Source organism: Phalacrocorax carbo, chromosome 1 (assembly GCF_963921805.1).
Source record: "Phalacrocorax carbo chromosome 1, bPhaCar2.1, whole genome shotgun sequence".
Classification (NCBI taxonomy): domain Eukaryota; kingdom Metazoa; phylum Chordata; class Aves; order Suliformes; family Phalacrocoracidae; genus Phalacrocorax; species Phalacrocorax carbo.
The window spans coordinates 33607256-33634883 of NC_087513.1; the positions used below are offsets into that span (position 1 = coordinate 33607256).

Sequence of the window (27628 nt, forward strand, 5' to 3'; positions counted from 1 at the left end):
GTATATTTCTTTTGTTTTCTCATACTATGTGAGTTCAGTGTTTGCTGTTAGTACTTACAATTTTTCACAGATAAATCCAAACAAAAAAAAATTGCATAAGGTCAGGCAGGAATGTGGAGTATTTGCAGCTGATGTCATTAGAAGTAATAGATAACTTCATCTTCTAATTCAGTAGCTAATTTAATTTAAAAGCATGTAAGAGATCCCGGCTGATACTATGGAGCACAGTTTGAGTATAAACCCCAGATAAAGACGCTAACTGGAACTATTGTTAAAAATACACTGACTAGAAAACTAAGAAGAAAGATTCCTTTTAAAAATGTTAAAAGACTCTTAATAGACAAATAACATTTATGGATTACAAGATTTACAAAGCAGTCTTCAGTAACACCATCTTCAGGTCTTTGAATCCCCCTTTACTTTTCTATAATATTCTCTTAAAGCCTGACTCCTCCTAAACAACATTTTACCTCACCAACAGCTGTCTTAAACCAGTCTGAAACTGATCTTAAATTCTCTTCTTTAAAGAGCTCCAACAAGCCATACTAGTAGACGTATTTGTCAAGTTGATCCAGAATCTAACTCTGTGACATCTCAACAGTAATGAAGTAATAATGTTATATTTCTATTCATTTGACATCGCAATGGCCACATTAAGCTTTCAAAATACAACTGAAGTTCATTAATCTTCTCAAGTTTTCTTTCCAGATGCCAGTTTTGCTTTAAAGAAATTTTTGGTTAAGTATAGAAAATGTACACTTAAACAGCCTTGAAGAGATTTTCTCATGCTTTGACACAGTAGAAGGAATCTACACTTTGGACCAAAACAAGTATTTGAATTCATATATATTAATTTTAAAGTTATATGTTTGCAAAAAGCACTGAAAGAAGCTGATAAGAAAGACCTGTTAATGTAAGATAAGGGCTATAATGTGAAAACATTTTTAAAAAGTGTTGAAATAATTGCTTTTCAGTAGTTGCAGGAAACCTTAATTTATGCAGCTTTAGATCTTTTAAAGGAATTATAATCACATTCACAGGTGTGCAAATCAAAATGAATTAATCCTACTTTTTAAGTCTATATATTTCTAGCATATGGAGCTGCAATTCTCTCCACTGAGCTCTTCCCCCTTCAACAAAATAGAACTTTGACATATTTCAGGATAAAATTCTTCCAAAACCAGAAGTCCTGGGATTTTATTTCTAAATCTACCTTTCACTTATTTTTTAGTACAGATTGAGCACGACTGTATGTGTTGTTCACTCACCAGATACGGGCACACTTGTGACCCAAGACCAAACATAAGTTCACACTGCTTGTTGACATCATACATTGACCCAGGCAGCTGAGAGGAAAGATCATATATTCTTCCACTCGGTTTGTCTAGGAGACATTCACCATAACCAGTACTGTTGTAAAAACAGGAACAAAATGTGACTATATCACTCCTAATTATGTCATTGGGAGCTTACTCACACAACACTTACACCTGCATATCTCAGCGGAGTTACAGTTTTCACGCCTACCTGTCTGTATAATGACTTTAATTCAAATCAATAAAATAAACCAAGTCACTTGGTTTTCCTTCAGTGGATTTTGCATTATATCCACCAAACAAAGCTTAAAGGTTTTTTTGCTTTACAGCTACCATTTCTCATTTTCACATTCCTGCAGGAAAAAAAAATATGGTACTGCCTAAATTATACCTACCACTTATTTTTGAAATAAAAACTTCCTAAAATAAAGTTTGTCTGTTCTGACCTACTAAAACTGTACTAAAAAATTTATAATTAACCAATGCCACTAGAAGAAAAAAAAAGTCTTCTTAGCTTTACGTGTTGAGTGCAGCTTTAACAAAGTCATGAATCATCCAAAGATTATTTTTCTGCAGGACTGAGGCCCTACAAATCAGTGATTAAACTTAACAACACCACAAAATTGGTATTTAAGCAATCTTTTAAAATACTTCTCAGAAAGGCACGAAATTGAAAAAAAGTACAGAGCATTATATTGATACTTACTCAAGAAATTCAGTGATATATTTTTGACTACATTTTGACCAGGTCCACGGACTTGTATGGTAATTTAAAGTTGGAGCCATAACATGGTATTGAGGTTTAATTCCAGCTTCTTTACATTTAAAGCTGTCATCATGAGGCACATTAAATCTAAGAAGCAAAACAGACAAACTCCAAAACAAATTCAGCAATAATTAATTGAAACCCTTTTTGTTGTAGCAGCAAAATGCTTGAGTTCTGAGATGGAAATGCCTTAAAATTCAATGGGACTCACTTAGTATAACTATCTGACATTATGGCAATAGTTACCTTAAAAATGCTTTACAAAATGCTCTCCTTTTCTAAAATGCTCCTGACTTTATAATGCTGGGCACAGTAAGAATTTTACAATTACATAGTCCTTAGCCCACCAGAAAAATTCCAGTGTTTTGGGAGTATGCCACTTTATTTAAGCAACCCATCTCCTCAACTGAATCTACAGGCCTTCACTAGACTGCCCATAACACATTACCCCAATATTCTCATCATAACTCTTACCATTCAGTAACAAAAACAAACTAAAGAGCACATCAATATCATATTTATGCAACTAACACATTGTGTTATTTTATATCTCAGTTTAAGTACCATGACAAATGGCATGTATCTAAATGAACTTCCAGGCACATGAAAATCAACAAGCTAGCTACTGAGCTCTGTAACGTCGTTGTTACCTACACTGTGGATCTAGAGTATAGCACCTTTCTGCCATCACTGATGAGGTATGCTTCATAAAATAAAATGCTGTCATCTCCTCTTATTTTTCTGTGTAAAGTATTTCTCTTTGTGTTACTCTACTGTATTCTGAAAGGATGAAAGACAAGGAAGAATATTTCTGCGTTATATTAACGATTATTTTTTCTTAAAGACAAACCCCTGTCAGGGCTAGAATGCAGTTGGAGTTAACAGGACTATGGTGCACATCTGATATATCTTCCCAGTGTCCCGACGAGTTCATATAACAGAAGGACAGACTACAGCTGTACAGCCAGTATTTCCCATAATTCAGGGTACCAACCAGGTTATAAAATTCACAATTTCTCTACCTCTAGGTGGTGGGCAAGGCTGGCTCTCTACAAGGGGCAAAAATAATGACTATTCTGAAAGGATGTAGCAGACTACACCCTCTTAAAAACGTAGAGCCAATCACTGGAAACTGGTCATATTCAAATGGAAATAAAAAATTTACCTGCTGGAAAAGAGGTACTTACACATGTCCAAGCTCATGCGCTATAGTAAAAGCAGCACTCAATCCATTTTCTTCACTTATGGAACAACTGCGTAGTGGGTCACACATTGTACCTAGTTCAGCTAAACCTGAAAAATTGAATCCTTATATAAAAGCTTAACGGAGTGAATTGTCATGTAGAAAGAGTGACTCTATAAATTAACACTATGCAGCCAAGCTGAAAGTTGTACCTCAACTATCCAGCAAATTTACACAAAACGAAAAACCACCTGGCACCAAAGTACATGGTGGGGCAGAACAGCATTGAGAAGTTGTTTTTTGGGTTTTTTTTTTCCCTGTGTGACTTAAATTATTTTTCTCCATCACTTATCAGCAGTCCTGATTAACAAGGGAGGTCCCATATTGACTGGAGACTTGCCAATGTGATGCCCTTCTACAAGAAAAGCCAGAAGGAGGATCTGGGGAACTACAGGCCAGTCAGCCTCACCTCAGTACTGGGGAAGATTATGGAACCGTTCATCTCGAGTGAGCTCACCAGGCATGTGCAGGACAAAAAGGGGATCAGGCCCAGCCAGCATGGGTTCATGAAAGGCAGTTCCTGCCTTACCAACCTGATCTCCTTCTATGACAAGGTGACCCACTTAGTGGATGAGGGAAAGGCTGTGGATGTTGTCTATCTGGACTTTAGCAAAGCCTTCGACACTGTCCTCCACAGCATCCTCCTAGAGAAGCTGGCGACTCATGGCTTAGACAGGAGTACTCTTCTCTGGGTAAAAAACCGGTTGGATGGCCAAGCACAGAGAGTTGTGGTGAATGGACCTAAATCCAGTTGGTGGCTGGTCATGAGTGGTATTCCCCAGGGCTCAGTGCTGGGGCCGGTCTTGTTTAATATCTTTATCAGTGATATGGATGAGGGAATTGAGCGCACCCTCAGTAAGTCTGCAGATAACACCTAGCTGGGCAGGACTGTTAATCTGCTCAAGAATAGGAAGGCTCTATGGTGCAGCTTGGACAGGCGGCATCGATGGGATGAGATCAATTGGATGAGGTTTAGCAAGGCCAAGTGCCGGGTCCTGCACTTTGGTCACACCAAACCCATGCAACACTACAGGCTTGGGAAAGAGTGGCTGGAAAGCTGCCTGAAGGAGAAGGACCTGAGGGTGTTGGTTGACAGCCAGCTGAACATGAGCCAGCAGCACACCCAGGTGGCCAAGAAGGCCAACAGCATCCTGGCTTGTACCAGAAACACTGTGGCCAGCAGGAGTAGGGAAGCGATCGTGCCTCTGTACTCGGCACTGGTGAGGCTGCACCTTGAATACTGTGTTTGGTTTTGGGGCCCTCACTACAAGAAAGACATTGCAGTGCTGGAGTGTGTCCAGAGAAGGGCAACAAAGCTGGTGAAGGATCTGGAGAACAAGTCTTCTGAGAAGCGGCTGAGGGAACTGGGGTTCTTCAGCCTGGAGAAGAGGAGGCTGAGAGGAGACCTTATCACTCTCTACAACTACTTGAAAGGAGGTTGTGGAGAGGTGGATGTTGGTCTCTTCTCCCAAGTAAAAAGTGATAGGAAGAGAAGAAATGGCCTCAAGTTGTGCCAGGGCAGGTTCAGATTGGATATTAGGAAGAATTTCTTCACCAAAAGGGTTATCAAGCATTGGAACAGGCTACCCAGAGAGGTGGTGGAGTCACCATCCCTGGATGTTTTCAAAATACCATGTAGACATGCCCCTTCAGGGCATGGTTTAGGAGGCATGATGGTGTTAGGCTGACAGTTGGACTTGATGATCCTAGAGGTCTTTTCCAACTCTAATGATTCAAGGAATTTTGCAGTCAGAAAATGATTTATCTCTTCTACTGATTTTTCTCCCCTACACTGAAATTCTCTTATACATTTTCTCTTATAAAATCATAATGATTAAAAAAAGAATAACTCACCAAGAGTATCACACTTCTCTCTTGCTCTGCAGATATCTTCCCTTGAAGGAAAAGATTTATTTAAAATTATTACAGCAAATAAAAGAACATTTTAAAAGTATTTCACTGTTTTTGTATTAATTACATCAATTGCAAATCTGATTCTCAATTTTTAATCTTACAGCCCATTCAAACAATTTGCATTCTAGTGAAAGTAAGCTCACAGTATTCCTTTCTATGTAGCCTGCAAAGAATAAAAACTCAAATACTATTATTTCTCCACAACAGAGAAGGTAGATCAAGCATGAAATGCTGCTGAAAAATGTGCAGATTGCAGTATACTTGAAACTACCTTATGTAGTGAACTCTCTGCCAAAATAACAACATAAAATTCAGGACAAATATCAAACAGTTTGAAGTGCTGGAGTACATCCAACTGGAACAGTGGGGTGGGGGGGAAATAATGAAAAAGAACAGCAAAAGAGAATATATTTCAGTGAATGAACAACAGAGCCTTTACTGAGGCAACTGATGTACCGGAAGAATATATGCTAATATTTAAATGTTTTCCATTTGTAAGCTTTTGGTAGTTCTATTTACACCTGGGCTATCAGGAGCTGACCACCACTGCATCCTTCAGCTGATTCCATTATGTAGAACACCCCACCCCTATCACATATACCTACAATAGTTAAAGACTTCACTTCCTTGTAACAATTTCAGATCTAAGTAATTTCCACCATCTTTAATGAAAGATTCATCAGATGTTTAGCTACCAACATAGCACTCAGAGTAATTGCTCATGAATTGATAATCATTGGTTTGGGAAGTGCAAGAGAGTCTTTATTCACTTCAATTATCTAAGAACAATATCAGTGGAATGATCAAAAAATTACATAGCAAAAAAGAAACTGAAGCATTTGTCTCAATTAGCTAAGTAGTTATGGTTATTTCAGATACTGTACCTAGTGATAAGAACAGCAGTATCATGATGAGAAGGGTGAGCATCATCCAAAGTGTTTTGTGCTTGCTGCCATAAGCAAAAATTACGAAGAGTGGTAGCTGCATTAAAAGTGATAGCTGGTCCTTCCTAAGCAAGAAATGGCCAAAAAAATCCAAATAAGGGTTTTAATATTCATGCACTTGCACTTATTACTCTGTCATTTGTGTCCCTAGTCTGCAGAACAATGAGTGTGCATGGAAAGGAAGTCAGCAGGACTCCACATAAGTTCACTGACAGATTTGTTTGTAGGATCAGGTCTTAATTTAGCTACAAGTCATCAGTTATAAGAACCCATTTTATTCAGTGTGTGTGAGCATGCACCATGTGTTAAATATTAAAAAAAACAGAGTGACAAGACATTTATGATAAATAACTATAAAAACATGTATTTGAAGAGTATATATTTCTTACAATCTTAAAATATTGCAGTTTTTAGGGCTGAAAACCCTCCATCAAAACACTTTAGGTAGTTATACCATAAGCTTTCATACAGTATCTGATTTATGTTCACTTAGGTCAACAGGAGGTGCTAGTAGTGAGATGGGGAAACACAGGCATTAAATAAAGGCTCCTAAGTTAGCCTCACATTTGACATGTAGCCTCCTATTATAAAACCAGATTTTAGAGGTAAAGCAAATATTTTGTATTTAAAACTAAAAAATGTTCAACTTTGGAATTACAAATTACAATGAAAATTCATGTATTTTGTTTCTTCTAATATAAATAAATCTTTTTAATATTTATTCTTCCTACCTGTTCATTGTGAATTACAATTAATTTTACAATAACTATATTTATAAGATTTCCAATACTTGGATCTTTATAGATTGCTGCAACCTAAAGAGAAAAAAGTCAGATTAGAATATTAAACTCACTTGATATCCATATCTCTTTTTGTCATGCAAACAAGTTATCCAAAAACCCAAGTTGCTACACAATAGACTTCTCAGGCATTTGTCTGCATCTTTCTACAAAAGGATATGGTGACAAAGACAGAATCGTTGCCCAGTTTTAAATATCCAGTTTTATATTAATTTCCAAACACTCAGACACCATGTTGAAATGCTAGTGTAAAAAGTATACTTATTATATACTGTAAAACCTGTGGTTTATTGATAAAATATCAGGAACAAAACTGTGACTGTCATAGACATAAGCTGATTTATGCAGAAGATTTGTAGAATCAATACCTAAAATATTAGAGGGTTTTAGAAAGCAACTTTGAACCAATAAGTTTTTGCTTTTACTTTTAATGGAAGCTAGACTAAGTTGTAAACCTGTATTGAAAATATAGGTGACACATGCAAAGGCTTCTTTCTTTATTCATAAAATTCATATTTGCATACCCAACAGGCATTTTTATATATAAATCTTGCAGCTAGGTAGTAAAAATCATGAGTCAGTTTCATACAAAGTGAACCACTTTGAAAGCTATTCTTCATAAAAGCAGTAAAAAAGTGTATTCATTCTCAGTAATAGCTCAGACATCCCATCCACATGGATTCTACAATTTGACTTAACGCAGTTGTTGAATGACAGCCTTATCTAAACCAGAGTTGCCACCAACCACAGAAGTTCTGGCTTTCCTCCCTTCTGGCTTGTGCTAAGGCTGCAAGGCTACAAAAGTAACAGGTAACAGCAATATTTCTTTTTTTTTTTTTTTGTATTATGATATGTTGATCATGAACATTGGAACTGATAGAGCACTGGCTCCCACTGAGTCACACTCTCCCTTTCTCTAAACTGGAGACTCCATAATGTGCAGCATTGTCCTTCATTATTTGTTGATACACAAGCTGGAAATGGAGGATTTGATAAGGGCAGGGAAGGAGCCTGAGTTTTGGAATCCATATGGAGAACACGTTTCAGAGCAGCACAGCTATTGTCTGCTTCCTTCCATATGGACTCCATTCTTGGTTACTAACCAGCAAGTATCCAACTATTTGAGGTGGGAATAAGGAGCATCTCTCAAGCGCTCACTGAAGAGTTCAATTAGGCATAGATGCATTCAGAATACCTTTGTCAAAAAAAAGCTGCCTGTAAAGGCTCAAGCACTATTTAGGCAGAAGAGGTTATCTGAATTTGAATGAAATAAAATACCATTTTGCTACTTCAAAACTACTTTTAAACTACCACAAACTATCAAGCTCATAATGTGTTCCTACAGTTTGAGATCCACTTTGATAAACTTAGAAATTATATTTCTGGATATTTATTCTCCCCATGAAATATCACAAATAGTCAAGGTATGTTCCTGAATGAATTGATGTCTTAGAGTAACACAAACAATTATCACACTCAGCTCATGTAACTAACAGCAAGCAAGCAGTCTACATTCCTTCAGTCAATGGAGAAGGAGAAAGCAACTTGGGTAGACGTGACTATCTGAAGACATATTTAGATACATGTATTTTCATACAGGACAGTAAGATACTATTTCATTTCTTTATCCCTTTAATATGGAGGGAGATGAGTTGTCTAATTTTCAGATGTATGAGGCTAGGGGAGATTAATTCCAGCCCAACTATTTCAAGTTTTATTCTTCTTCAGCAAAGAAGAAACAGAAGACTGGTTCATATGGCTTTCCAAAATCATGTCAGAGAGGAAACAGAAATGAGATCCGTGAAGATCTTTGGTTTATAATGTGAAGATGCTTGCCCTGAAGATTGACTCTCCTACCACAAAAGCTGATATAAGAGCCACTTAGAGAATAAGAGCCAACAGAGAATTTGTTACAGCATAAACCTATACAGGAAGATTACATGCACACAGCATTAGCAGAAAGATCTTTTACAGAACAGGTAATAGACTGTTTCATGTCTAGATTGTATCTTTGAAACAGGCACTGCTATAGAAATACAGTAAAAAGAATCCTAGAATGATTTGGGTTGGAAAAGATCCTTAAAGATCATCTGGTCCCTGCCTGTGGCTAGGAGGGTTGGACATCTTTCACTAGACCAGGTTGCTCAAAGCCCCATCCAACCTGACCTTCAACTCTTCCAAGGATAGGGCACATCCACAACTTCTCTGGGCAACCTGTTCCAGTGTATCACTACCCTCATCATAAAAAATTTCTTCCTTACTTCCAATCTAAACTTATTCTCTCCAGTTTAAAACTGTAAGCCCTTGTCCTGACAACTACAGGCCTTAGTAAAAAGTCTCTCTTGATCTTGTGAGTCCTCTTTATATATTGAAAGGCTACAATCAGGTCTTCCTGATGCCTTCTTTTCTCCAGGCTGAACAACCCCAACTCTCTCAGCCTTTCCTCACAGGAGACATGCTCCAGCCCCCTGATGATTTTTGTGGCCTCCTCTGGACCTGCTCCAACAGCTCTATGTCCTTCTTGTACTGCATGCCCTGGAGCCAGACACAGTACTCCAGGTGAGGTCTCACCAGAGCAGAGCAAATCACCTCCCTCAACCTGCTGGCTATCCTTCTTTTTACGAAGCCCAGGATACCATTGGCTTTCTGGGCTGCAAGTTCACACTGGCCCAACTTTTCATCCACCAGTACCCACAAGTCCTTTTCCACAGGGCTGCTCTCAGTCCCTTTTTTCCCCAGTCTGCATCAATACTGGGGATTGCCCTGACCCACCTGCAAGAACTTGCACTTGGCCCTGTTTATCTTCATGAGGTTCACTTAGGCCCACTCCTCAAGTCTGTCAAGGTCGCTCTGGGTGCATCCCTTCCTTCAAGTGAATCAACTGAATCACGCAGCTTGGTGCCATCTGCAAACTTGCTGAGGGTACATTCAATCCCACTATGTAATCAATGAAGATATTAAATAGTATTTGTCCCAATACAGACCCTTGAGGGACACCACTCATTACTGGTTTCCACTTGCACATTGAGCCATTGACTATAACTCTTTGGACAAGGCCATCCAGCCAATTCCTTATCCATCTAATAGTCCACCTGCCTAATCCATCTCTCTCCAATTTGGCAGCCAGAATGTTGTGGGGGCCTTACAGAAGTCCAGATAGATGACATCCATAGCTCTTCCCTTGTCCACTGATGCAGCCACTCCATCACAGAAGGCCACTACATTAGTCAGAAACATCTTTCTATTAACTTGTAAGTCAGTCTAGTTAATGTCTTGTTCTGAAATGCAGGGAACAGCTGCATTTCACTGGCTGTCATGTAAAGGGCATGCCGGTCATCTGAGGTAGTGACACTTGATACAGGGGACAGAAACCAGTACAGGATTTGTCCAGTTCTACAAGGTTATAATTCAGGTAGAATAGGCAAAGGGATTGAGAACTGGATGATGGGGTTAACTAGGTTCAACTAATACCAAATAATACCACAAGTACCTAAACTGCAACTATCAACCTTCAGTGCAACATTACCCCTCAGCTACTGTACCACAGTATGTGAAAGGAAGACTCATTTCTGCTCCTGGGTGATTAGAATGATCTGGGCAAGAAGTCCAAGACGAGCCTTCTTGGGATTAAAATGTAGCATTCCTTACTCTTATTTGTGGTTGTTACTGTAGTTGATGGATATTCCCTCATGTACATTAACAGTCCCTTGAAAAAAATCTTACTGCTGTGGAAATGCTGTCTTTTGAGGTTATCTGCTAACAAAATCTGAAAACAGAGAAGGCAAAGAAACCAACACAAAACCCAGTCAGGTATCCTCCTTCCTGCCTGTTTACACAATGTCGATTTAAAATATTTAGACATAACTATTTCTTCAAAACCCAATACAAGTGACTTATACCTCAGAATAGATGCATTAGACTGAGTAGGTATAAGAAGAGAAAAATCTCATTGCACACCTGAAAAGAATCTGTTGCAGGACCTTCAACACCATATTCATGCACCATCTGAATTATCTACTGGCTATCTGACTGTAGAACAGCTGAGACCTGAAATGATGTCACTTAGGTGCCCAAGGCCAGCAGTTCTTGCCAGAATCCCAAGCATACTTTCTCTCATACTGGAGACAGATAAGCTCCTGCTAAACATAAAAGTAGCACTGCTGTCATTAACCCTACATTTGAGTCAAAGTATGGATCCTTTGTCTCATGTGCACTTTCACAGCCTCCAAACATTTAGTTACTACCACTGCTTAAGAAAGACCAAAGAGCAAGACTCTGTGCTGATAATGAGTCACCCTTACCAGTGAAGTAAAGTAGATTCTGCAGGCTGGCTGAACACATGTGTGAAGAGAAAAGTTCTGAGAGTTGAAAACCACAAACCAAACTTGAAGATTTACCTAGGGAACTGTACAGGCTAAAATCATCAGCTAAGACTTGAAATGATAGATCAGTGCAGGGAAGTGTCAAAGATATGGAATATAAGATTCTTATTTTTAATGAAAAATTACAGGGGTAAGTACTCCTTGCTCCTGTATTCTAAGGATACATCTTTCAATGCTCTCTTATTGGAAGCATTCATGAAAAAGGATGATGAAATGGGATAGGAATTTGATAGAATACACCACCACTTTACAATTTCCAGATCTACTTGCTTTACAGTGATCTAAAACCAGGCTCCACAGAAGTAGGAGGTAATAGCCAAGACAAAAGGAAATTAGTTTCAAGAGATTTTTTTCAGACTCTTAAAATCAGAATCCACACCACAGAACAGTTCAGACAGCACAACAGTAAAGAAAGGGGGGGGGGAATATATATGTATGAAGCTAGTGACTCTTCAGTGGAAGGATCACAGCTTTCATTTTCATTACATTCTCAAAGATTAAGTCAGATCTTGTCATCACCACAGCTGTGGCTGCCAGGTGACTAGAATCAACTTGGTCACAACAAAGTTTAGCTTCTCTTGATATCCCTGTTGTAACTGCCCATTAAACTGGGACTATGAATTGTGGAAAATGCCCTATTTAGAAAAGGAGTAGTAAATTAGCAAGTACATCTAGAGGCTGGAAGGTAAGTAAATGATATATCCAAATCAAACTCGACTTCTTCAGCTCTTTTTTCCTAAATGTTGTATCACAAGACCTCTTCTTTCCTCTTGTCTGTTACACACAACCACAGTAGTAGGAGAATACAAACATTCATATCCCTTGAAAGAAAGACAGTATCACTTCTTAGCTCACATATTTTGCAGGCTCCAACAATCTCTTATTTATCACTGTAGTGCTGAAAGGATGTAAGATATCCAGGATCTGGGAGATTTCTCCTTCACCTCTTCCATTGTCACATACTGATTTTGTCATATATTTTGTAAGACCCCAGAATTGCCTGAAGTCATGAGATAAAGAAGTCATCACAGCATTTATTGCTTCAATGAGGAATAAAAGCTGTGTTATTTCTTCTGGTGTTACTCCTATTCTGCTCCATCCCTAGTTCTGTACAAACTTGTGCTTTCACCAGTGGAACCTAATGCCAGCAGAGACTTCTCATGCAAGCTTGCACAAGTATACCTACACACCTTAGAGTTACCATTTCCCCCCACACACAATGAGTTTTAGGTCACCTCCTATACCCTCATCCAAGTCCTCTTCAATCTACCATCCCCTGAGTTAACCAAGCAGAGGTTCCAGATGACTCCCTAAGGTACTCTAGTGGAGGCAAGAAGAGAGAATACATCTCTTTTAAAGGCTGAGTCACCCTGCCAAGAATGCCTGTGCTCTGTCTTACCTCTAACTTGGGACTGAGATGGTTGCAAAGATATCCCTTTAACATTGCAATAATTCAGTAAATGGTAACTTATCATCATCTCAGCCTTCTGATGAAAACATGCACCAAGGCTATAATCACAGAAACACTATCATATACAACTCAGATGTCAAAGCATCCTTCCTTTCAGTATCTGAAAGAAACTACCTGAAAAGATAATTTCACAAGGCATAGACGTAGCCAGGCTTCTCTAGTCATTAGAAGCTATGAAAAATACATATGTGTTGCTTGGCAAAATGTCTCCTCTTTATACACAAGATGAGTCCCAGGCAGCCTAGAGCAAGGCCTTTATCATAATTAAACAGTACCGAGGCCCCTCCACAGGGGCAGACCTTGAACCCTGTACTACTGAGGAGAAAGTCAGAGACAAGTACTAGTCTAATCATTAGATATCTAATGACACACACGACCACCGAGGTAGCAATAGTAATAAATAGCACTAACAGCAGTGAAGTGTAAAGATGGGCAAGTATGTGCCAACCTCCATACTGCAAGATTTGATAGAATCATTTAGGTTGGAAAAGACCTCTAGGATCATCAAGTCCAACCGTAAACTTAACACTGCCAAATCCACCATTAAACCATGTCCCTCAGCCGCTCCTCAGAAGACTTGTTCTCCAGATCCTTCACCAGCTTTGTTGCCCTTCTCTGGACACACTCCAGCACTGCAATGTCTTTCTTGTAGTGAGGGCCCCAAAACCAAACACAGTATTCGAGGTGCAGCCTCACCAGTGCCGAGTACAGAGGCACAATCACTTCCCTACTCCTGCTGGCCACAGTATTTCTGGTACAAACCAGGATGGTGTTGGCCTTCTTGGCCACTTGGGTACACTGCTGGCTCTAATACCTCTGTATTAGCTAGTGGACCTCAAGATGTAGAAAGGCATTATGACATTTAATATACAGGCACCCTGGAAATAGAATACAAGGGGAGTCACAATTTAAAAAGAGGAGGGTTTTTTAATACCCATATAGATATCCTTATGTCAAGGTAAACAAGTCTAGCTCAGAATTTTATACCAACAATACTTTGAAAGTAATTGTTTCCAATTATTCATTGGTATATTCACTAGTGTATAATCAAATATCCATTTTCATTTTAACCACATCAAAGTGCACAAGATCGTGTGGTTTTATATATCCAGAAGAAACATAAGGTATAGAGCTTAGGCAAGAACCAAATGACTTTGTGCTGGCTCTCTAGATTTCACTGAGAAAGATAAAAAAGCACCGAGCATTCCTGCAGTATTAGTAGTAATACACTGATCTGAGTGAAAAAGGGATAATATACAAGCATAGTTTAAGTAGCAGATGCAAGGAGCAATGAACTTATCACTACATTTTGAATTTAAAAATATTTATTGCCTTTCAGATGCTAGTCATACAAATGAAATTATTAACCTACATTTTAATGATGACTATATGGGCAGAATCAGTAATGTCAAATGTTCTTAAATGCTAGTATGCATCTATGTTTTCCCAGAGTGTTAAGGAAAGATGAACTGTTAACAATTGTATGGTATGAACCGCAAAGTATAAAAACATGCTTTAAATTCATCCCATATATATATTAGGACAAAAGAATTTGGCTGTTTTTTAATGACAGGGCAGCACACTCGTGCATGGGATCTTTCCACATAGAAAATATTTCACGATCAATGTTGATGATTAGCTGTCAGAACAGCAAAAAAGTAAAGAAGACAACTAGAAAAATTTTCTGCTGTTAAGACCTGTTACTTACTGCCTTACATTTTACAACTCAGTAAATTATGGTAGCCTCAAAACATTACTAAAATGACAGTAGCTATTTCAAGGTACTTTGACAGCAGCTTGATTTGTACAGATCTGAAAGATTACATGAAGAACAAAACAATGGAGAATCAAAACCATTTATGTGCAGTTCAAGTTCAGAGCCTGTCTTGATGACAATTAAAAATACCAGCTTTTAATACCATTTTATAATGGCATTATTTTACCATTATATAATGCCATTTTATGATTCCAGTCTCACTGCAAGTTCAATGGTTTGAACTGATGCTGTCTCAATCCTCCCCTTGAATGCATGGCTGCCCCTCCTCCCATGCTCCAACCCTAACACTCACATGACTAGGCAGCCAGCCAAGTTCACCATCTGAGCTGGCCAACATAGCCCTACCACAGGTGGTTTTACATGTCAAATTTTCTTTTCAGAAAGGCAAGATTAAAGTTTTGTTGCAAGCAGACTAAGAACAGACCAAGAAGGTTTTTTTTGCCACCAAACTAACTGTATAAGCAGTACATTTCTTAAAAAGGTGTCAATAATCAGGATCCTGATTCAGAAAATCAGGACAGTACCTCAGAATGTATCATAGAACTAGGTTTGATGGTGTTTTGGTGCTTTTACAGTAAACTCCAGTGTCTTAATGGATTATTGCAGTTGCTAAGATCAAGCTTTAGGGTTAGGGACTTCAAACTGTCACAACATAATGTGCCTAAGATAGAGTCCTCCAGCTACTAAATCTATTAAGGCAGTACGTGCTGCCTGCTATGCTGGTAAAATGCTTGGAGGAACAAGAAAGGACATTGCAAGTTAAGCAATCAGATTTCTTTATTATTTCCTTTATTATTTTACATTAAATAACACCACTTTTTATCAAAGTTTTTTATTGAAATACAATGAAGTCCTATGGCAAAGGTTTTCCTTTTACTTCTAAATACATATTTCAATCAGAACTAGTGTTTCCAAGACACATTGCAAATACTGTGAATACTCTTCTTGCCAAGATTTATGCAATTTTAAAGACAAGAGAAAATGCATTCCAGTTCCAGTTCAATGGGATTACTTGCATGCTGAGAGTTAAGCCCTTTCAGGTTGAACTGGATGAGTGACAAGACACTTAAAACCCTAAAAATATTTAGCAGTATATTTCAGTTCTTATTTTCCACTCATAAAAGTATCCTATAGCAGCAAGTTTACTTTAGTAGCTTTGTTGATGCTAAAAAAAAGAAAAATGGGCCACGATTTCAAAGGTTCTTTTGAGACCTAGATGTCTTTTTCATTAAAATTTAATGGGATTTGTATGCTAAAACTTTTTAGGTTTCTTTAAAATCCAAGCCAAAACTGAATATCCTTAAGCTTCAGAATTATTATAAGAGTAGAGTATAATGCTTGATTCATTTAAAATGTCAGCAACTGGACAATTTCCTGTAACAGGAGAAGTCACTTGACCAGACGCAAGTACCAGTTAAATTTAATAGTCAAAGCTATCTGTAAAATGGCAGAAAGGATAAAATTTAATAATTTCATTTCTTCCCTTTATGCGTAATGAAATAAGACTAATAATGGTTCTATTTCAAACACTAACAGGCTGTGGGCCAAGGAACGACCCACCTGCATAGTGATGAGTTCTAATATAGATTACATAGCAAAGAGTGGTAGTCACTTGTTTTCCTATTCTTCACATTACCAGTTTACTAAAAAGTAACTACTATGGGGAAGGAAAAAAGAGACTGAAGACTGTATCCTCATATGCATTATTTCATTTGTTTGACAAAGCTATACACACACGTACATACGTATATATGAGTAGAGGCTTGGGCCACATGACTTCTAAAGGTCTCTTACAATTTAAATTGTTCTGTGATTCTATGACATCACTGAAGTGCTTCAAGGAGAAGGGATATGAGCTGGGATGTGTATTCTTGGAGGGGTGGGGATGAAATTGACTGGGCTACAAAGAAAATCTTTCAGAATTAAGATCTGATTTTATATTTAAAATATCTGCATTTATAAAAGCTAAGCATTTCTAGAAATATTGTCTCAACAAACTTGTTTCAAGATTACCTTCAGACAGAGCAGGTGTACATGTGGAAGAAGAGCTGCCAGAAGATTCTAGCTATAGATCTTACTATCTACTGTGGCATTCAAAGATTAAATTCATGTTAAAGATGTAGTGTTCATGTATGTCATGACCTCAAAGCCAGCAATAAGTGCCCTGAGCCCTAGTTTTACAGTATAGGTAGGTAAGCACAAGAATGAAACCACAAGGTTTTCAGCAAAGAACTGGTAGTCTTTCACTCATACATGTGTATGTTAAATACTAGATCTTAAACAGTTCATATAGACTCCTTCAGCAGCGACTGTACAATGCATAACCTTTTTACGTGGTAGAAATCCAATTATGTAAGTAAAAAGAAGAAACATTACACTGTAAGGAACAGTGGTTGAATGTACATCATCTACAGATGCAGGAACAATGTTAAAGATCAGGAATTACATTATCTCTAATCACCTCATGAAATTAAACAATAAATGTTCCATTTCACCTTATCGTAGATTTTTGTAAAAAACAGCTTCCATTTTAAAATAAGTTTGACCACTTCATTTTGGTTCTTAGTACAGCTCAGTATTAAAGAAGTAACTTCATAGATATGGCATCTTTGGGATCACTTGTTTCTAAAAGAATTCCAAGTTGTGTCTGTACTATAAGAAAGAATCCACCTTTCAATACTGATTTTTTGGGGTTTTTTTAATACCTGACATTTCAGGCCTTCACACCACTGCTAGTAGAAAAAATTCAGATACTGAAAATAAAGTATGATAATGTCCTTTAAAATTTCATTATTTTTCTTATAAACCAATTTAAAAAATTCCATCTTCTAAATTTAGGTGCCTACATCTGTGTAATAGGTGACAGCATCTCTACTATCATCATCTGGATCTCTAGACATTAGACGGAGCAGGATTCAGTTCTGTTGCCTAACTACACATTATCTAGCATCACTTCAGATGCTATAGGTTATCAGACACCTATACAGAACTGGTAGATATGACACATGATCTACAGGAGACTTGCACACCTTTGTGAAGCAGCAGCTGAGGCCAAGTCAGATGTCCCACCTGGCAGGCCATCTTAAATGGCACTGGAACTTTATGAAGCAAATTGACTGCAGTGGCAACTAGAGAGCTATTCTGTTCACCCAGAAATAGATGTTTATAACTAAAGAATTACCATGCAGAATATTTTAGCATGCCTTTTCCTGATATATGGTTCAACAGATGTTATGGTAAACCTTTTGATTTTACAGACCTTATTTTACTAGATCCTGAATCAATACAAGAAGTTACTTTTGGTTCAAGAATTAACTAACCACAGAGATCTCAAGTGATGCTAACTCATAGTCTGACCCATATTAATTTGAAATTACTTGAAAAGTTAGGATTACTGTAACCAAGCATTCTTTCACAATGCCTTTTAACCTCTGTCTGCTGTCATTAATCCATATGTTTAACTCACTGAAGTTTAAGAATTCTTCTAATGCAACAGCAAATCAGGAAATAGGTCACAGTATTTCACCCACACACCTTACTGCATTAAACTGAAAAGATCCATAATTTGAAGTTTTGGCCCTACTATTATGTTTATGGAGTCTTTCTTTTAATACAGAATTCATTTAAACCACAAGACTGGGAAGTTGCAGAAGAGAAAGCAGAATAGACGCAACTGAAATTGCTAATACTTATGAACTTAAGTTTACTTACTATTGACATCAGTGTTAGTACGTAGTGTTGTAAATTCTGCCCATGGTGACGAACCATCTTGGTGTCAGCTGTAACCATCACTTCTACATATCTTGGATAGGAAAGAAAACGTTTTTTCCTGGAATGTGGATTGCCAGCATCCTCTATAGATAGGTTATTTAAAGCATACTCTAAACTGAGAGACTTCTGTAAAACATTGCTCTCTTCCTTCAAACTGCTGAAGGTTTGATGTAGTAAAGTGCTCTTTAATTCTTTTTCTGTAAAGTAAAAAAGATTAAATTTAGAAACCACATTCAACAGTAAGAGAGAAAACAGGAGAAAAGCTGCCCAAGAGACAAAGTGAACTTCTATTTGTGATCTTATTTCCAAGAGAACTAGTGCAAGAATATATTGAACGTGGAAGTTAGTAATAAGAACATTGAACTGGACATCTTGTACATTACCATGTAGTTCTATCATATATGTAGTCATTGTTAAAAATTAGTTAAGAGATAGCAGTATTATACAGTTCCTAGAACGTAATATAATCCAGACAGGCAGGCTGGAAGGAGATAAGCACTACAGCTTACACAATGCAACAAAGGAAGCAAGTTAATTAAAAAAAAAGTATTTTTATAGACAAACCTTTGACACTAACAATCAAAACAAACCATAACAAAGACTAGGCCTGAGTCCTTAATTCAAGGCCCTATTGACTTTTTCATTTATATAACATTTATATAAATATGAAGTTTACTTCATAAGCAAGTATGCATCAAAAGCCTTCAGTGACACCCTTAACAGCTCTGTTAACATTCATTATGTAGGATCAGGTTCTAACGGAAATATAGAACCTACTCAGGTACCTCCAAATTAAGTACTGCAATACTTCCAATTATGCTGTACAGTCCAGCCACCAGAGGCTTCTGATGCCTGATACATAAAATCCATGCATCAATCAGGGAGTCACCTTAGCAATAGCCCATATAAAATAACTTATCTGAAGCATACCTGAATTCTTGCTACTCTCCAGAACTTAAGCACCTAACTAGACTGGTCAGCACCCTCAGAACTAAGCTCCACTGTCTTTCTGGAAGCTAGATTCCCCTTAAGTAGCTGCCAAAGGATCTCTCTCCTAATCCTTTTTTTCTAATGACTTGGTGACTACAGCACTGACTCAAGAATTCAGAGATCCCAACCCTGCCACCCTCAACTTGAGAGGATTTAAATCTATGCATTCCATATTTGAAGAGAAGAGCCATCATCCATAAACTTTAAGCTACGTTTGACAGGTCAGTAGTCTGTCGTCTTTGAAGTTAGAGCACAATACAGCCAGAAAACAACAGCAGAGGGAAAACAGCAGCACCTGAGAGGTTGCCAAGTAATTGTCTAAAAGTCAGTCACAAAATATAGGTATAATAATTGCAAAAGCTATTGGCACTAACAACAACAAGGGTAGAATTTGGGGACTGGCTTTGAAAAGGAGCTTGTTAATGAGTACCTATGTATATTAGATGTGTCCAGACTAACCGAGTTTGATGCGCTGAAGAGAACTGGCTGAAGCAATCTCTTACGCACATTATCTTTATTAGGTCACAGAAGGTGTCAGATTTCAGAGTACTGGCAAAATGGGAAACCATCTATATTTAAAGATGACCTAAATTTATGGACCAGCCAAGACAAAAATCAATACCAGAACAAATCAAATTTTGTTTATAAATACTATAAATCAACAACTGGATGAGTAATAGCCATCATATTTATCAAAAATGTATTACGGCAAACTCAGACGAGCTTCCCTGTATTAAGGAGACAAGATTTACAGATAGAGGAAATGCAGCAGATGTCCTATCCTGAGTTAATTTTTCATCAGCAAGTTAGTTTAGAAGAAACTAGTACAAAACAAGGAAGAGATAGACACTTTTAGAAGTAATTATCATGGTCCAATTTCCAACTAAAAAGATGTACTGAATGCTATGGCTCTCCATATCCTCTGTCAAGGTTCATTTGTTAGAGGAACTCCCATGATCACAAGTATTGCTAGATATGCTCTATAGTGAGAGATTCACACCCTCCTTGACAGGAGAATGCAAATAACCATGTAAGATTAGCATTAAAGGAGAGAAATTTCTGTCCTTCTAAAGAAGATATATAACACAAGGGTTTTTTCCTCCATAAACATTTCTGCAATTTTGCTCCCCCAAAAGTGACAGCAATCCCTGGCTCACAATCTTTTGTAGTTGCTCCAATGAATGAAAAGGGGGAATGACCGTATTCTTAAAGCTTGGAGCCTTTTTCTCACACTAGGTTGCTTGTATTACTAGAACTCATACACAACATAGAGAAAACCCAAACCACTCAAACGGAAAGACCTCTACTTTGGGGTTCAGTACATATTATCATTAAAAAAAGAATTAGGAATAACACTTGCTTGATTTTTCAAACAAAGCACTAACTCCTCATACTGCAGTGACAATCAACAAATAGATAGCACCAGCTTTCTAAAATAGAGCTAAAGAAAAGAAATATCTTTCACTAGAATTTCTTGAATTGAAGATGAAAATAATGGTTCGTTGCTGGCCTTAGTAACCACACAAAAGAATTCTCAACATATTTTTTCTGAGTATAAAATATGCTTTAAGAATTGTCCAAAATTAAGAACATTAGCCACCAAAGCTACACCATTATTTCTGCAATTTCTATTTTCAAATACCTGGATAGATATTCCTTAAGAAAATAAAGTTGAAATTTTATTATTTTGCTTTTCTTCAGTCATATTTATGCACTCAGCCTTGGTTAAATATTCCTGAAGTGCAAGTACACTCAAAGTGCCTAAATGCAGATTTCAATCTCATGAAAGGTGGATTTTTATATTAGACAGAATGTTTCTAAATGCCAAGCTGAATCAAATATAAGTTGCTTTCTCCTACAGTGAATCTCACCCATTTATATTGTCTTTGAAGCCCAGTAAACAAAGCCCCTATGCTTCTATGAAAAGCAAAAGAAAAGCATTTATGTCTCTAGGGTTAAAAAAATATTTCCAACAAAAAGTATTTTTAAAATGGCACTAGTATAATAGTAAAGGTTACAAAGCACATTGCTTGGACAGGATCTTCAAAGGCTTCTACATCATTATACCCCAAAGCAGATGGCATCTCAGTGTTTAGAATGAGTCTAGGGACACCTACAATTTCATATAAATAAATTTCTAATCCCGCTCTTTTGTCTAGTTTTTGTACTCTGATGGTAGCTGCAGGTGTCTTGCTTGCATCATCCTATTTTCCAGCTACAAAGATGCATGCATAACTAAAAACTACTGGAAGTTTTCTGCCCCACTAAAAACATATTAAAGCACAGTGCTGTCTACTTACTGCTTCATGGCATTAAAGCTTTTTGTCTTTCATAGTCACTGTCACTTGCATACATTCTCACTCTTAAGTTACTCTGCTTAAGGACTAAACTATATACTGTGAAGCTATGAAAGTACAACCATTCAGTTGTCACATATCCTAACAGCATGCTTGTAAATTACTCCATTTCCCTTTATTTTAATTAAAACTAAATATTATGAATATTAGTATGAATTATTAAAATACTAAGGACAAAAATCTACATTAAATAGATACTTCCATTATTAAGAAAGACAGATGTCCTGTATTATTAGACTTGCAATAAGTTCATTATCTTTTGTGAATATAAGCAAGAACAAGTCCTGAGGATCTACTCTAATGTTTACATATGGGACAATGTAGATGTAAAAGTAAACCCAGAGAAGTTCTTGCAGTGATATGAATTTTATTTTGTGTTTTGTTTTTTTTTATATGCACATCTTATCCTACGTTTGAATTAGCCACTGGCAGAAAAAAAATTGCTGCCAAGCCTACATGAAAGAAATGTGCAGGTTCTAATGGAACAATCTGGAGATAAATATTATTTACAAAAATTAAAAATTTGCTTTTTTTAACAATTTGAGAAGGTCACATTGAAATTTTAAGTATGACTATACCTGAAACTTCACAAGTTTTATGGGGTTTCTGATACTTCTTTTTAAGTTCTTCATGCCTGTATATAAGATGTGGTTTGTTATGCTCATCTTCATGTTCACCTCCATCCGCTTTCATCAGAGGTTCTAAAAAATATTCACCATCATGTGCCTTAAAGGTGCCCACCTGAAAGTAAGAGAAGTAATTGATTTATTTTCCTCTAAAATTACTGATATAAAAATAATTTGCATTGGAATAAACTGTGATATTTTGAAATTAATGGAAACAAACTTGCATTTGAGACAGGAAACTTCAGTGGAAGCTGGAGATGGAAGCTTGAAGGTAAGGCAAAGAGAAGTTTGCTTTCAGAGTTATCCTACCAGAATAAGTCTTAACAGACTACCTTGCCTATTAACAATGTATCACAGGTAATGGATCTACAGAGTTAATGAAACAAAGGAGATCACAAAAGTAAAGAAAATATAGGTATAACCAAGCAGGAACAGCTGGGAACTGCACAAGGAAAGCAGAGGCCATCAGGAAATTCAGAATTGAGTGTTGTCCAAGTTCTAGACTGATTTGCTGCCTTCTGTCCTTTACACAATTAATATAATATTTTTCTTCTGAAATTGCATTTTGCCCATAGGTTAGAAACAGCATTAACCTGATATTCTTTTTAAAGATTTTGAAACAAGTTCCAGGAATTCAAAGTTGACAGTTTCATTAATGTGTCTTTCTCCTCAATTTTCCCCCCACTCTGTAGCGGACACACATGGGTAACTATGTAATGGGAACCAAAGGAACCTGACTAACAAAAGCACTAGCACATATAAAAAGAAAAATTGAGTTCCTTTCCCCCAGCCCCAAACCCCATAATCCATTTGATTATGAAATCTTAAAATAGAATCTCTTCTTTCTCTCTGCACTCCTAACCAAATTCATAGGTTCCCATGGCTTAAGCACCTCATTTCAGGAGACTACAAGGAAGAAAAACCATGTAATAATTTGGTTAAATTATTTTCAGATTTTTTGGCAACTTCCTCACCTCAGCCAATGAAGCCCCTAGAGTGAACAGGTGCAGTACATCCTGTTGCCTGTTTTGCCATATTAGCAAGACATGTTGACCAATAAGAGAATTGTGATAATCTACATAACATGGTTTAAGAGATTAAGTGTTCATGTCAACCTTGAAATTTAGAGGAGTGGCAGAGCAAGGTACAGAAGAATAGAAGTGAGAATAGGGTTTTTTCCAAGCAACCTACAAATAGTCTTAAAATCTGCTGCAGGCTACCTTAGTGTCCAGGGTGTTGTACTGGAATTATAATATGCCCTTGATCCTTCCAATAGTTACCAGTTTTCCACGTTTAAAAGTCTGCTAGGCTTCAGGCAGATGTCAGACTATCTGTAATCTTGCCTGATACATAGCATATTTATCATCCAAAAATCAGTTATTTTAAATCCAGTGTGGTTGGATCCTCTTTCATTCTGCAACAAAAGGTGATGCAAAGACCCAGCTAAATACTATTTTCCTTTCAAGACTCTAAATCTGACTCGCAGAAACACTTTCCCCCCCTCAGTTTCATTTAAATTATTTGCAAGTAGTCACCATGCTGAATCCTTTATACGTTCACTTCAGCCTTCTCATACCCAGTGTTTCCAGGGCATGTGATTTGTAGAGGACAGCAGATCGAGCGTAGTGAGAACACTATGTGCCTTCCTGGAAAGGGCCTCATGAAAACAGATATGTCACAGCTTGTCGGTTAGGCCTAAGTAGGTGCAATCTTCTGGGCAAAACGACAGGGACAGACAAGAAGAGCCTGTCACTCAGGGCCAAAGCAGTAAGAACTGACACTAAGATTAATGTTTATGGGTTTTATATAAGTTAAAGTCCCAATTACCATAACATGATAAATTTGACCCCAAACTATCTGTGAACAGTAACATGCTAATTATTTTTTTCTCTTGACATATGATAACCCCTATTTCTAGAAAAGAGACATTTTTTAAAAATGTTTTTTTGGATGTAAGCAAAAGCTTTACTGCTACTGCTTTATACTACTTATACATTTTGCTTCCCTCCTACTCCTAATAGGTAGAGCAGGTACTCTGTATTTGATTCTTCAATAGTTTTTCCAACAAACAGGCCTTCAGATTTTACAAAGAAATGGTTTCAGCTACAACATACCAATTATGAGAATAATGGCACAGAACTAATAACGTGTTTATGCCACATTTTAAACCAAACTCATCTTCCAGAATATCAGACTTTCACTGGAAAAAATTAATTGCAAAAACAAGGCTATATTTTTCTACCATTCCATACTCAAAAAAAAAAATCACTCAGACACATGTTTGAGTTTGATCAGCATGAAAATACCAGTCAGCCTCCCGACCCCATAACTTGGACAACCAAGTGCTACCAGAGGAAAAATCCTAGCTAGGAATTCAAAACCATATTTATGTACCATTATCCTATCCAGTGGATTGGGAAAATGCAACATAAGAAAATCTAGGATTGCTAATACTCCAAAAGAGGTATTCCTGCCTTGCCCCTCCTCTAGATGTGCCCTTCCACAGTTTTTTGTTTAAGTACTAGCAATGGAAATCACGTACACTGTACACTAACTCCTCTGGGAAGTAAAACAACCATGCCTCATACCCAAGACATATTTTAAATACTTTTTTCAACTGAAAAAATGAAAATGAAACTGAAATGGCAAGGGTTGCCTGGAAGAGAACCATTTTTCCTGGAGAAATAGCAACTTCATAGCAGCAAGAGCTTACTGTAAAATCAGACCATCAAGCAACTCAAATGGTGCTCCAAAGCCTGTACATCAAGCTGAGCCTAACAATTAACACACAATGTAAGATGCCTGGCAACATTCATGGCTCAACTTTCTCTACTCTATAGTTTAAGTATCTCAATCAGAACTGATACATGTATCCTAACTGAAAACAAGAATCCTGTGCTAAAAAAGACACAATGAAGTCATCAGGGGTGGGAGGGAAGGGTAAAAAGCAAGCGATTCTCCCTCTTTTAAAGGATACCTAAAAGTACCAGTAACTGTGCTCATTTTCACAGTAAATGGTCAGAGAAACTGTCTAGAAATTAAAAGAATTAGATCTTTATTATACCCAAGAAAATACAAAACACCACAAAAATTATAGCCCCAAAATTTAGGACAGACAGCTGGAAGGAAAGAATCCTTTATTATGTTTCATGACCTCAGAATTATTCTTAGCTTTTTGTTTTAAATCAAAAGATTAATACATGCACACACAATAATGTCCTTAAAAGCAGAGATTCCACCTTTCCAGATACTTGGGTGTCCACAACATTGGGCTATTTTAGAAAAATGGAGCTAGGCTTCCTTTCACTTGTACTTTCTCTGGCCCACTGATTCTTGCACAGTATCCCAGGATTGACTCTGTTTAGATACGGAAGAAATAGCTTATCAAAAATCTACATTGCAACAAACTCATTCTTTACTCAAAGAATTCTCTCCTTTTCACTATCGTATAGATAAACAAGTAATTACTAGCACTGACTAGTTACGATGACCTCCCACCAGCAGTCTAAGATAAACTTTTTGCACATACTCTATCCAAGTTGATAAGAACTCCTTATATTGTATGCAAAAAAACCCGAAGGATAAGAGATGAAAACATTGCTCAATCTTAAGAGCAGTATATGATAACTGTCATTTTAAACCCAAGCAGACATTGATCTTGAAGCCACTGATTCTTGAAGCCTTTCAATTCTCTAGAAAGACTAAAGCTGGATTTTCATCTGCTACACATGGTTACCTCCTCATTTTCCTAACACACAGGTCTACAAAGCTTTAGTCACCAGCTACACTGTTTTATAGTCCTTCATTCACAAAAGTGATACTTAATCTGGTGACAAACTCTGCTGATACAAATGGAGCCATTACTGTGAGTTAGGCACACAAGGAAAAGGGCTGCAATATCCAGATGAAAGATACTTTGGTAAAACCAAATAAACCAAAATCACTTAGATGTACAGAGGCAGGTTGCTGAAACAGGAGCCCAAGCATTTGCAGGAAATGAAATCAGAAATGAACTGGATTTACTTATCATCTACAGATGCCTCTCAAATCATATAACAAGAAATCTGCCTGAAACGTTCTATTTCTGTTCTCAGATAAAGAGGTAGAAGTACATTTTAAAAGATCTCCTCAGTAGAAGTGGAGTAAAAAATTGAAAACAGTCTCTTACACATCATAAATAAGTGGTCCAAACAGGGAGTGCTATCCAGGACCATGGATATGCATAGAATTGAGGAAGTTTATGAGAAAACCCACATGAGAAAGATAATTTATTTCTTGGATTTAAAATACTCTGGATGAGGTAGACACTTCATATTAAATCAAGGTTCAATGGATCAACACAGCTACTCACTATATATGGTATGTCTTAGTGGTTTAAAGTGGCTTAAAATGTATAGTCTTAATCAATGTATTTGCTCTATTCCAAGAGAAGTAGAAATAAATGCTGCAGAATTTATGGTTAAAGTATGTACACCATGCCCATATACAAATTACATCCTTGTGTATAATGGCAACTTCGCAAAACACATGGAAAACATACGGGATATACAGCAAGTTTCAGAAATGTGGAATTAATCTTAATATGTCCAACAGCAAAATTGGAGAGGTTTCAGAAAAATGCTAAAAGAACAACTGAAGTTCTGGAAAACATAACTCTGAACTGGCAGACTCCCTCCCAGGTAAGCTCCACTCCTGTACTCAAGAATTTTTCATGCCCTTATGGTATGACTTCTTAACTCAAACTCAAAAACCTGCATGTAGTTTATAGAAAGAGTACTTTCATGGTCAAAGTAAATTACAAAATCCCTTCCTTTTATATTACTCCCTTCCCTCCCGCTTGTGTTAATTCAAATCCCTTCCGAATCACGTGAGAAGCCCTTCACCCTTTTCTTCTTCCTCCACTGTTACAATGTTTTCTAATGAAAGAGTTAAGCATAGCTTAATTAGTTCACTGAAGAAAAAAGTATTAGAGGTTATCAGTGTACACTGCCAACATCTGGAAAAAATATTTTTACTAGAAGGTAATTCAGCTAGAGACAGAACAAGAGGTAGTGGTTGCAAGCTAATGTATTAAAACTAAAGCTAACAATATAAATAAGAAAATAGTAATAAAATGAATAATACACCAGTGAAGAAAAAGAGAATAAATATCAGGCAATAAGTGTTTTCTGGTTGAATAGCTTTTTAGAAGTGACTGAAAGCAACATTATACAAAGTTCTTAGAGAAATAAAGTAAAATGCTAAAAGCTTATTACAGGGAAAAAACCTTCC

The 27628-nt window shown here is 37.1% G+C and overlaps 1 protein-coding gene across 4 annotated transcripts in view; it reads right to left on the bottom strand.

The window, feature by feature from the left end:
• Positions 1 to 27628, bottom strand: part of ADAMTS20 (ADAM metallopeptidase with thrombospondin type 1 motif 20) — a 100185-nt gene that overhangs the window by 63729 nt on the left and 8828 nt on the right. For 3 of the 4 annotated variants that reach the window (XM_064448083.1, XM_064448072.1, XM_064448101.1), the window contains exons 3-10: positions 22310 to 22472; positions 18325 to 18581; positions 6915 to 6998; positions 6124 to 6248; positions 5180 to 5220; positions 3270 to 3375; positions 2023 to 2169; positions 1269 to 1410 (exon numbers count right to left, since the gene is read on the bottom strand). In XM_064448083.1, coding sequence (XP_064304153.1) covers positions 1269 to 1410; positions 2023 to 2169; positions 3270 to 3375; positions 5180 to 5220; positions 6124 to 6248; positions 6915 to 6998; positions 18325 to 18581; positions 22310 to 22472 — 1065 coding nt within the window. The remainder of the gene's footprint in view (positions 1 to 1268; positions 1411 to 2022; positions 2170 to 3269; positions 3376 to 5179; positions 5221 to 6123; positions 6249 to 6914; positions 6999 to 18324; positions 18582 to 22309; positions 22473 to 27628) is intronic. The other variant, XM_064448093.1, reaches the window with a different exon arrangement.